General features: G+C 37.8%; 2 protein-coding genes across 2 annotated transcripts; one reads left to right on the forward strand and one right to left on the reverse strand.

The window, feature by feature from the left end:
- Window positions 1-879: 879 nt before the first annotated feature.
- Window positions 880-1,284, forward strand: LOC103971544 (auxin-responsive protein SAUR71-like). The gene has a single exon (XM_065174405.1). It carries the CDS (start codon window positions 880-882, stop codon window positions 1,282-1,284), a length of 405 nt encoding a protein of 134 aa, XP_065030477.1.
- Window positions 1,285-6,164: 4,880 nt separating this feature from the next.
- Window positions 6,165-7,818, reverse strand: LOC135653413 (transcription factor TCP20-like). The gene has a single exon (XM_065175371.1). The coding sequence runs from the start codon at window positions 7,609-7,611 to the stop codon at window positions 6,655-6,657; it is 957 nt and encodes a 318-aa protein (XP_065031443.1). The 5' UTR covers window positions 7,612-7,818; the 3' UTR covers window positions 6,165-6,654.
- Window positions 7,819-12,827: the final 5,009 nt, after the last annotated feature.

Here is a 12,827-nt window from a genome sequence, read left to right on the forward strand (position 1 = left end):
ACAGGTCAAGTAGGCTGAAACGTCATAATCCAGCACTAGCAATCAGTATACAGCAGCTGCATGTCTTCACTTGGAATGATGGAAAGTGTCCGGTGGCTCGCTCGGTATACTTTCTATGATGGCGACAACTTCCACAGAAGCATTTCATCGAGCACCATGAAGTCACTTTATGGACTCGACTGTGGATAGTCTCTGCAACATGGAACGCGTTGTAAAGCCAGGAAGAGTTGACTTCTTCATTGAGGCTCCTCCGTCGTGGTCTCGTCGGCACAAAGCCGAAGTAGGAGGAGCATGTGACGGCCACTTTGCATCATTCCTCTACCATATATGTTGCTCCAGGCATGGCAAGACTGTTGTCGGCTCGTTACAGATCGGTCATTTCGTCAAACACATAGGAACCGATCGAGAAGGACTCGCTGGAGTTGACAAAGAGCTCAAAAGATTAGGACGCCCCCAAGTGCTATTGGCTCACCGGGGTTGACCATCGATCTCGGTGGGCGTAAAAGTCTCTTCTTCCATTGCCCGCACCTCTCCCCAAACATTGTGATCGACAGCACAGCCAACATCTCCCACTCCATATATTGCCACTGACATCTCTTGCTCAGCATCTTCATCTCTCACCATGACTTCCAGCTAAACAAATCCTCACTCATGAGCAGATTTGCTTCTTCTTCTGCATCATCTCGACACATTCTGCATCAGCTAAGTCATGAGTAATCTGAGCCTCCCAAGAGCCATGATGATGTTTCATCAAGTTTACGACAGAGGTTAATAGCATAAGCTTCCAAGAGTTGGTTCTTTCCCCTTCACTCCGAGTGATCATAACAACAACAGAGTAATAGTAGGAGGAGTTGATCCTTCTTGTGAAGCTTTCTTTGCATGGAAAAGGTTGGAGGAGATGGCAAAGAAAAGAGGGCGAAGGGGCTGATACTGAAGACCTTGGAACGGTGCCGGTCGATGGCCGGCCAGCGCAGAGGAGGAAGGCAGGAAGCGCCGCCGGAGGGGTGCTTCGCGGTGTACGTCGGGCCAGACAGGGAGCGGTTCGTGATCCGAACCGAGTGCGTGAACCACCCTCGCTTCAGGGTGCTGCTGGAGGAGGCGGAGATGGAGTTCGGCTACTCCAACTCCGGCCCTCTCGAGCTCCCGTGCCATGTAGAGGTCTTCCATGAGGTCTTGTGGGAGATGGAACAGGAGGCGGTGGAGTCGTCTTGGTGCATCTTCGGCAGAGGAGGAGGAGGAGGAGGACATGGCGGATATCGTTCTTTGAGGTCGGTCAACCGATGAAACATGCTACGTGCTCTTTGCTTCCTTGTTCATGTCTGAGGACACGCAGACTTCGATCTGCATGTCAATCTCTTTCCAAAGTATAATAACTGTGTTACGAGTTCTTGAGTTACAACTCGGTCTTCTTCTACACAAGGATTCTTGTCTGCTTGATCACTTCTACTTGTAGAGTGATGTAGCTTGCAAGCATAGCCATCTGTGCCTACTGCAAACTTCTTCCTTTGAACTTACTGCAAGTGCTGTGCTTCTAAGAACTTGGTGAAATCAAATTTGAAAGAGATTATTATGATGTAACTTTGAGAAGAAGACAAACAAAAAAAGGGGAATTCCCAAGCTTTTTTTCGTTGGCAGTAACTGGAGCAGCAGCAGCACTTGGAGACAGGAAGGGTTAATGGATTGGAACAATAGCTAGAAATATCACAGCTTTGTTGGTTTGTCCTTGGGGGAATCTCCACTGTTCATTGTAGTATTAGATGCTCCAACAAAGCCTGTGTAGTATCTCATAGAGAACTTTGGGGGACACAGATGAGATTGCAATCAAATCAGAGGAATAAATACTGAAGTCCATCAAGATCAATAGATAAAGCTAAACTCAAGATTTAGAGTTCATCAATAGTAAAAGAAAAGATGTAAAGAAGCAAAGGATTTATAACTACAATCCATTCATGCATTTGCCAAATAGAAAATTTATAGTATGATATGTTGGTAGTAAGACTTGACAACAAACATCCAATAGTGCATTTCATAAGACATATTGAGTAGTAATAAGCAAAATGTTGATTGATTGCTAATAGGATGAAAAGATTTCGAATTGATAAGACAAAGATAGCATGAACTCTAACATGTTATGTACTCCCAAATTTGAATCCCGTTTTTGTCTATATGTATCATCAGATGAACTGTGCTTCTGTCATTGTGGAAGCAGGAAATTAGTCTTTCATGATAGTTAGAGGTTGCGACTCTCAAGCTGTTTCTTACCAACTATGTTACTAGATATTTACAAGTAAAATAGATGTACTGAAACACACATGTTGGTGATATATTGGACTTTACTTTCCCTGAATCAGCTACACCCTAATATTTCTGTTCATACAATACTTGTGCCGGTTTTCTTATAGTTTCATCCATAATAAATGCTTAATCATTATCTGGACATGTGATACATGTCTCCATAACATGTTATACATATCTCCATAATCAGAACCAGGTTTTGCACTACCTGACCAAAGTATGCAGACTCATTCTCTGTGATGAAGGGTCAGCAGGAGTTGTCACAATCTTAAGTTTGGCTTTCAAACATATTACTGCATTCATCACATTTATTGAACAAATAAATAGTTGAGAATCCTAGATGCTGTGGGCAATGCACAATCTCACATGAAAGGCCACTTTCTAATTGTACATACTTCTAAATTCTGACAGAAGTATCAATCACATTAATAAGAGGGAGAGGTTACACAATAGACTTGAGAGTTGCATTAAAATTAAAAGAACATAAAAAAACTGTTCTTTCTGATGCTGGCTCAAAATTAATATTATTGATAAACACAACAAACATGTATGAAAAAAGAAGTAGGAATTCCCTTAATTAAGAAATGCAGAACACTTGCAATAATGGCATTCTTGTTTCTCAGAAATTTGGAAAGAAGACACACAATTGTTCAATCATAGCTTGGCTCCAAAAATGTTTATGATAATCAAAAAACACTGGTGAAGGTTTACAGTAAACTGTCGAGCAATGAAGTAGCAAGAGCAAGCTGAACATGATATCATAATCAACTTAAACACTGATAAATCAAAGCCTTTCAAGGTCGAAAATATGTAGTGTAAGACTTGAGAAACACCTGATATGCCTCAAGGCTCCAACTTGTACTATAGACCTTTTAAACTTGCCAATTCAAAGCTAATTATCTATTATTAAGTTTCCAGGACGTGTTCATTCACCATCATTCTAGTGTTCTCCCTTTAAAAGAGATATATACAAATGGGTCATTGCTAATCATCCTTGTAAAAATGTTATGGCTTTAAGATCACCGAACCAAACTTATAGCAGAATGTCCTGTAATATACATACAACACCCAAACACAACCAACCTGAACATAAGAGGATCTTCATAAGGTTAAAAGAAATGAAAACAAAAGAACAAAAGTTTTTAGTTATTCTGCAAGTGAATTTATAGGCAAAAACAGCATGGTATAGGACAATTCGAAGAAAAAAAAGAACCATAATCTCAAACAGCACTTGGAGTACATACTCCAAAACTTACCTAATTGCTGGCCTAATCTGGATCAAGAATTGTGTTAGTAGGAAATTCTGTTGTCACAACTCAGTACAAACTAGTTTCCAAGGTTAATTGCATTCATTTTCCTGAGTGATCGCAATTCAATTGTCTCGAACATGCTCGTTAATTTCAGTTTTCTTCAATTGAAGGTTTTCAGAAATTAAGTTTACAAGCTCATACATTTCTTTCCCAATGCTAGGATTTCTTATATATTCGAAACATTCTCAAGGATCTGATGTCTCATGGTGTCTCACTCAGCTTGGCGATTGTCTTGGAAAAATCACATGAATGTTCTACCTAGATGACTGTTTTTTCTTCTTTCTTTTCCTTTCTTGGAGCGAGGGTAAGAGAGGACTTGTTCCATCTAAACAACCTAATTTTTATTGCCCTGATTAAACGGCTTATGCTTGATCACAGCTTACTTTGTTCAGGTCTTGTAGTGTACTGCCAAATCTACGATGCCAGCTATCTAAATGCCCACCAAATGCAGTGCCACAAGCTTGTAGAACTTTGCAGCTGTTGCAATATCATACTGTCAATAGGCTATAACAAACTTTCATAGCAAAACATGACCAGCCAAACTAGTGAGGCAATGACCAAATTAACTTGATCTGGCTGAGATTGAATTAACTGGTGCCTAGACAGATCAGCCATTGGGTAATGTATGTGACCAACACTTTGCCAGCAAGCCTTGGCACCATGATAAGTTTGCTCCTTTGCCACTAGTGTGCCATGGCTCAGGTCCCAGAAGAGCTATCCTGACCACCCTAGATGTATTGGTTGGAACCTCATGTATGGGGTGTATTTTTTTTGTGAAAAAAATATATCTCTAACAAGAAAAGTTTTGAAAATTTAATTACATCTGGACATTTTGGAATGGTTAGTGTTAATAGTCTTTGTAGGGCTAAGGCCAATTTCATGCCTAACTGACAACCAGCTTGATCCTAAAAATTATCCTCTCTCTCTATTCTTCAGTTTTCTACTCTAGATAAGTTCTAATAAAGGAGAATGGAATGTTGTCCATCCATATTAATCTGCTGAAAACCAAACAGACTAAAGATACAAAATCCAGACCTAAAGGCAATTAAAAAGATAAAAAGAACAATCAGAAATCAAACCACAAACATGTCCAGACACCATCATTATAATAGAAGGAACCAACAAAAGTGAAGGATTGGAATATTATTAATCAGCATGAAGCAGTTAATCCAGGAAAGTGTTTCTGTTTCTAAGACCAAATTGACCTTAGCACCTCCAGTATTCACAGAAATAATAAAAGAACAGATGTCAAAGCAATTTTTGATTATGGCAGCAACTGTTAAAGCTGAGTATAGATTAAACCATGGAGAATGATCCTTCCTATAATGAGCATAGATTATAATGGTTGTTCCTTTTTGTCCCCTTGTATCTAAATGGATAGGGTTCTCGCTGTGCCTCAAGGTAATGTACAATCATTAATGTATGCTAGGTAGAATGTGAAGGCACTATGTTCCTTAACCAGACTACCCCTTCATGTACAAGTGGTAGATCTGTACATAGATCTAGTAGTAGTTCATAAGATATTTGGAAAGGTTGAGTAAGCATTTCATGCCTAAGTTGTAGGAAACAATTTGGTATAATACATGTATAGTATTCTAAGACTGAAATATTACATTTTGATTTGTGTACTGGCCAAAGATAACAAAACACAATGACAGATTTGGTTCCACTAGTATCTCATAACTTAATCATAATCCTAGTGTTCATATGTGTATTATTCAGCCAAGACGTGGCCCAATATTGAAATTAACAATTGGAAATAACACAAATCAAGAATGATCTCTGAAGACCACTTGATATCCAATAAGTCATAAGATTGCTAATATAACATGTGAACTCAAAACAAAGAAGTCTTGGGACAGGTAAAAGGTAAAAAAGAAAAGGGAACTGTTCTTCATGTCATTAATCGGCTAGATGCAAAATGTCTCTCATTTTACACCTTCATATGGATGTAAAAGTCGAGCAACGAAAAGGTTCTTAAACTTTCCGAAATCATGTCGACAAAGTCCCTGTTTGTTTCCTCTCTTGCATTTTACTCCTTTTAGAGGATATACTGAAACATCATAGGAATTGGACATAAAATTTATAATTCAGTAGGAAATATCGCATGTTTTCAAACATGTCACAAAAGATGATGAATGTAAATGGACTGATTTATTGGTCTACATTTAACTACACTTTTCTCTGGTTTTTGACATGAAGTTCATATTACTCCCTAGCCAATCATATAAAAAAAAAATTACCAGATTTTTTGGCAAAATTAACTTTCAGATTATTATCAATTTGAGATCAAGGAAGCAGAACAATTAAATAAGGACAGAGGTGTTATAGCATAATTCTCTGTAATGGAATCAGGATTCTGAATGACTGATCCGAAATCCACAAGCCAAAATGTTGAGGTTCATTGATTAACTACCAAAATTTCATGTTTGAGTAGAATGTCATGTGCATTTCTAGCATCAGTCTTATACCTGATTCACACATTGTGTATAGACTATTTAGCAGTGTCACTAGACAACCGAAAATTACTCAGCATGCCAACAATGGTACACAAAAAAATGTAATAATGTTGATATTTATTTCTTATAGAACAAGGCAATCACAAATCAGGTTCCTAAAAGGATAAATCATCAGATACAGCTAAAATCTTAATAACACACCTCAACATAAAAATGACATGAAGTTTCATCGCAGCATATCCACCTCTGCAAAGATAGGACTCCATGCTCCACATCCATTGCCACATTGTTCCTGTCCCATTCTGATCATGTAACTCGCTCGAATGAAAAAAAGAGAGGGAGGAATACCAGAATTGGGAAACCACAATGGAGGTTGCAGAGAAGGGAGCAGGCAGAACCAACCACCCATCATCAAGTTCCTCAATGACTTGAATCCTCTTGGCAACTCTCTTCATGTTACAAATCGGAATCACACACCAAAGAAACAAACCAAACGACGTAATGGAAACAAGCTTTGCTATTCTCTCCAGCTGAAGATGGTAAATTCCATCTAGCTATCCTCCAAATTTTCATTTGAGAGTTCTCCGACACTACTCCGACTCATCTGAATCATCCTCTGCTGAGAAGACTCGTTCTTGTTGTTGCTGCTGCTGCTCCTGGTCATGCAACTGTCCACTCCCACCAGAACCTGCTGCAGCCCTGCCATACCCAATCTGCGGATAAAATTGGTTCAACGTTTGTGGATTCAGCACTCCAACATGCCCATCCTGTGAGAGCCCAAGCTCCAGCCCCGGCAGCTGCTGCCCATGTGCGGCCAGCATCGATGCGAAGCTCATCGGACCCATGTTGGCACCGGGCAAGTCCAGCCCGTGCATCCCCATTCTCTGCATGAAGCTGCCCATCGACCCATCGACACCGCCTGCAGTTGCAAGACTCGAGCTCGATGCGGCTGCCGACCCAGACTGCAGGAATCCGGAATCAAGTACGCCAGGCGGCAGCAGAAAGCCCGGGAGGGGCCGGCCAAAGTTCGCAGCCCCCAGCATGGCCCAATTAGGCCGCACAGCGGGCCCCGCCCCCTGACTCATCTCGTCGAGCTTGGGATGGAGGCCGGCGGAGACGGTGGCGCCGGGGCGGGACAGGGAGCCAGCTGCGGCGGCGGAGGCAAGGGCTGAGGCGGGGATGGTGCCGGTGCCGGTGGCGGCGATGATCGAGGGCTCCGCCTGCTGGAGGAGCCACTGGATGGTCTCCCCATCGGACTTGTGGCCTAATTCTCTGGTGAGCTGAAAGATCCTGGCGGCGCAGAGCGCGGGCATCCGGATCCTCCTCCCTCTGCCTTCAACTTTGGTGTGCCTGTCCTTGTTGGAGCTCCTCTTGGGCGCAAGCTGCTTCCTTGGCTCATCTTTCTCCGCCGCCACCGCCTGTGACCCTGTGGAAGGCGCAAGGTCTCTGCTTTCCGGTGCGGCAGAGGCTGTGGTGGGTTCACTTTTGTGCGGCTGCGGGAGGCCCAGCGCCTGGTGGAACTTGGGAGATGAGTCTCTAAGATCCATGAGGCAGAAGGAGACGGAGGAACTCTGGGATTCCGGGGAGTTGACGGAAGGGATGAAGGTGAGGAGGAAGGTGGGAAGACTATGCTACCATGTTTGGTCACAGGGAATCAGATTGGAGTTTAAGGGTCCAAAGAGAATGAAGAACATGCACAGGGCTGAGACCAAAAAGATTCCCACTTTTACAGTTTACTGTCTCATCTTGAGCTTTCTTTTAACAGTCAACAGTATCACTTTGGCTGAGGGGGGAAAAAGGGTGGGAGAAGAGGAGTGCGCAAGGCATGAACGATCAGCACCCATCATAAATAATCTGCAAGATTTATGGTCAGCTTTGGATTCTAACACAGTCCATCGTTTCCTGCCAACTCTTTTTCTCCGATAAAACAAAAAAGTCAAACATTACTCCCCGAGATTAAATTATAAGTTTACATCTTCTCAAATAAATTTTAATTTTAATAATTTTCCCTTTATCTCTCTATATTTATTAGAGAGAAAGATTTTTTTTTTATACTTAAATTCCTCGTCTTCTAAAGAACATTGTTGTTAAATCATATTAGGATTTCAAGAACACTTTCTCTGTAAATTGCTAATCTTCTCCGTGTTTGGCAATGGAAATGATGGGAGCTTAAGAGTACTTTACTGTAGGTGGATGCCTACCATATGACAGACAACACTTCCCTCAAAGTTTTCTCCCATGATCAGCGCTGAGCTCCTTTCGTAACACCGAAAGCCAACTCCAAGAAAATGACATCTAATCCTCACTTATTCTCTTCCCTGAGCACTTTGAAAGTGATTTTATTCCTATTTTATTCCTGTGAGTTATCTTCCATGTCCACCTGTGTGATTGTCATTGTCAGAGAAGAACTCGAAAGAACAGGCCGTCCACACTTCTGCTGTATTATTAAGGAGATAGGCACAGAAAAGAGAACAAGAAACAGTTGGTCTATCGTGTAAGAGAAGCGAAATGGAGAGAACAGAATAAATCCAATTTCTTTTATTTTTCTCTCAGAAAACGGAGAGGAATAGTGCTTAATATGGTAAATCATGCTGGCAATTGAATTCTGCAATTGTTGAAATCCATCGAACATTCCTATTGAGTTCTCATACTTCATCTCTTCATCCGAGATCTATTCTCGTTCATTTCAACTGCTTTCATTTCCTAGAGTCGATCTATGTTTTAAATTATGCACCATCATCATTTCTGATCTAAACAGAGAAAATGGTACATCATTGAACACTTCAAAAGAAAAAGGAAAAATAATCTCCCGCATTCAGTTTGTAAAAAATTAATCGATTCTTTTCGCATCATAGTGACCGCGAAAGAGATAGCAATAACCATATTCTTTGAATCTCCTTCAACTTGCAAAAATACTTATGCACCAGAGTTGATCTCGACAATGATGGTAGAGATTTGTTGTGTGTTCATTGGTGCATGATTTGCTTGTCTCAAATGCTTCGACAATGGAGACATGGTGATCGATGTATCGATCGAATTTATTGTAATATTTTTAAAACCATAGCCAAAGTTTTTGTTTATATGTTTTTAAATCTAATAAGCATTTATTGTAATATTTTAATTGATTTCATCTTTCTATAAATAGTTAATGGATTACAAACTTTTCAATTGTTTTATAATTCTTATTCAAAATAGTTCAGTTGATAACACACTGATATGCAATAAAAAAAAAATTTGATTTAAGAGTATAAGATAATTATACCATGCAGCATGAGTTTTTTCACTAGTTAACATAAATTATTAGCTATGAAAACCTAAATCCCATCACAAAACCTTGTAGTAATTTAACTTTTATTTATTCCTATAGCTATTCCTCAAGACACCATTTTTCCTATAGCTATTCCTACAAATCCAGATATGAAAGCTGTCACTACTATTATCATCTGTCATGTTAGCAACAAGAATTCCTCTCTTTTCTTTTCTTTTCTCTTGTTGCATGTTTTTCTATGAAGCTATGTCTTTTTACATGCAAGTGTTTCCATGCTGTCCTCGTTACCTTTCTTTATTTGGGTGTACTCCTTAGGAAACTTTCCTCAAGCTAGATTGATTATAGCTATTACGATTTTGTGGTGTAGCAATATACTACTTGTATGTCCAAACTACATGGGACATTATGGGAGTCACTATAGTTCTCTCCTGCTCTTTTATATACTCTCTCTCCTGACAGTCATTAGCCCCACAAATGAGATTGATGGCAGGAGACATCATCCCAATGACCTTTCGGATTGACTTGGTCCAGTGTGGGAACATTGTCTCCTAGTTGGAGACATCATCCTCTGTGACCTAATCAATGTGATCTTGATACTTTCTGATGGAGTTGTGTTGAGATGTATGTTCTATGTTCCTAGTTCACACAGTTGGACTGGACTGCACTGGTGTTTTTCTCCAGGATCAAGTGGATTCAACCTCAAATCAAGTGTACCAATCTAAAGAACAAGTTGCTCAGAACAAGAACAAAAGTTGATGGAAAATTTTGAACTATTAGTCAGTCATATGGTTATTATTATGGGCTATGAGAAGCTGCAGTTTTTGGTTCATGTAATCAAGCAAGGAAAGCTCAAAATCATATAATATCTTCAATAGCAGCCTTTTAGAATCATGAGGACACATTTATTATTTTGAAATGATGTTTCAAAATGATATGACAAATCAACTCAATTGGGATGAAATAATAATAAGTCGTAGTTATGGTGGATCATAGTGATTTCTTTGAGTCCATTTACTTGTTATAACAGGCCTTTAAAATTTATTTAACAAATGAAAAACATTTATTGCATTATAGTCTGAATGCTAATGATCAGATCATTGCATAGATCAATATCAAGTCCACAAGCTGAACAGGATGAGGAGGATGGCTTCGAGGAAGATGAGAAAGACTACATGATGTGTAGATCTCAGAGAAGAATATACAATCTCTTCATGGTAGTTTTATGGATGATGATGATATAGACAGATGGTAAGTGGGAAACTTATGTGATGGATATGGAAAATCCAACTATGAAGGCTCAAATGGAATCCTGATGTAGAATCCATGCGAAAGGCATTGAAACATTCATCCATTTCTCTTGAGTTGAGTTACAAGTGAAGTTTTGTTTCTGGGGACTCAATGCATCTGTTCTTGTTTCATGTGTATGTGTATACTTACTTGTTTCTCGTAAATGATTTATCACTAATTGGTGATTGCTTTATCATATGTGTTATCATTGAGACTAAACTATACAGAAGAAACGTGTGTTTTGCAATTAACAAATATGAAATCAAAATGAAAAGAAAGGAAGGATGCAATGAAGTTATCGATTAGACAAGAAACGATGGAGATAAAGCTGGAGTTCATGAGAAGTATCACTCCCAAGTGCTTGGATACCACCATGCTTCTAATATCACATAGAACTCGATAAGATTATCTTTTCAGACTTTTGGAATTATTTATGTCACAACCCCGAAGTAGAGGACATGACGATTCTGGAGATGGTCATGAGCTAAACTATTTCAAGTCTGATTATTATTATTATTATTATTATTATTATTATTATTTACATCACATAATTGAAAAGTTATCTACGTTAAAATCAGAATAATGATAAATATTATATTTAAAGATTAACATGGTACAAAAATATAAAAAGATAATTACATCAAAAGAAATTATCTAATATCGATAATTTTAAGTGTCCCCTCAATATAACATACATGAATCACTAAGATACACCCCCAACCACATTAGAATAAGAATAATGATAAATATTATATTTAAAGATTAACATAGTACAAGAATATAAAAAGATAATTACATCAAGAGAGTTATCTAACAGTTTCAAGTACCCCTTAATATAGAATCCTTTCATACATACATGGATCACTAAGATGCACTCCCAACCCTAAATCAATCGTAATTACTTCGATAAGTTATTTGTGGTGATAGGAAAGAGGTGAGAATTTAAATAAAACACCCAATAAGGAAACATACCTCCTTCATACGGCAAAATGACAATTTGAAGCACATCAATGATAAAATACATGCATCAAGCTTTAAACATATTAACATTATCAATAATGCATCAATCAGAACAACACGTGTATTTTGCACAAAAATAAATCAATATGCATGAGACTAAAATGTGTTTGTATTTAAATGTCGATGCATCTTATGTTATTTTTTTTTAATATTATATTTATAACATATATATATTTTTAAAAAATATAATGATTAGACAATTAGAATCATCCTATCTCACGAATAACATCCTTGATGAATTAAAAATCATCCTACGTGTCGCGTCGAGTCATGAGTTCATCACCTAAGAATATATTTCTCGTAGGATGATAATATATTACTCATGAAAATCATTATATGAAATATTTATTTTAAATTTTTTAATTGATTGAAATTTAACTCTTTCTGGGTTTTACACAACAAATAAAAGAATGATTCTATAACTTTATGGAGGTATGTGGTTCGAAGGATATAACTAGATACTCTTTATATGTGGTTGTAAGGTGTTTGATACAGATTCGTGAGCACTATATATTAAAAATGCTAAAAGTAAAAAAGTGATCTTGGGGAAAAAACATGTGAAAAAGTAAGACTCCAAAAGACAACATAAGAAACATATATTTTAGCCTTTAAACATTCTTAAAATAAAAAAAAATATATCTAAAATTTATAATTCGTTTTATTAAATAAAATGTATAACAAATTTTTTGAGTTTGCAAAATGAAAATAATGCTAATAATCTTGACAAAACTCAAAATATCTAAAAATTAGAATTAAAAAAAATTAATATTTTTAAAATAAATTTCTTAGTCTCATACTATATATATACATTGGGTGGTGTTGCCATATTTTTAATAATTAAATTATTTTATGAATAAAGAAACTAACAGAAGTGACATATTAGGAAAAGCATCATTTTGAAAAGGAATTAAAATGATATTTTCACCTTAATGGTTTGTTTGGGGATAAACTTTTTCTTCACTTTTTTTTTTGTCTCGCGTTGGATAAATATAGGTCATTGTGATTTAAGAGTACATTACAATTAAAGGAAATGAGGCGAAAACGAAGGTTGAATCTCATTGAACTGAAGCCAGATGAAGTTAATATGACCGATAGGAATTTCATAGAAATTATTTTCTCTAATCTTTCTTGAACAAAACATTTTGATTATAATTTTCCTGAAATGAAACTGATGTTTATGGGAGCGTG

This window comes from Musa acuminata, chromosome BXJ3-11 (genome assembly GCF_036884655.1).
Source record: "Musa acuminata AAA Group cultivar baxijiao chromosome BXJ3-11, Cavendish_Baxijiao_AAA, whole genome shotgun sequence".
Lineage (NCBI taxonomy): Eukaryota > Viridiplantae > Streptophyta > Magnoliopsida > Zingiberales > Musaceae > Musa > Musa acuminata.

Bases quoted from the DNA above. Each gene is read 5' to 3' on its own strand.
- LOC103971544 (XM_065174405.1), top strand. From the start codon at position 880: ATGGAAAAGGTTGGAGGAGATGGCAAAGAAAAGAGGGCGAAGGGGCTG.
- LOC135653413 (XM_065175371.1), bottom strand. From the start codon at position 7,611: ATGGATCTTAGAGACTCATCTCCCAAGTTCCACCAGGCGCTGGGCCTC.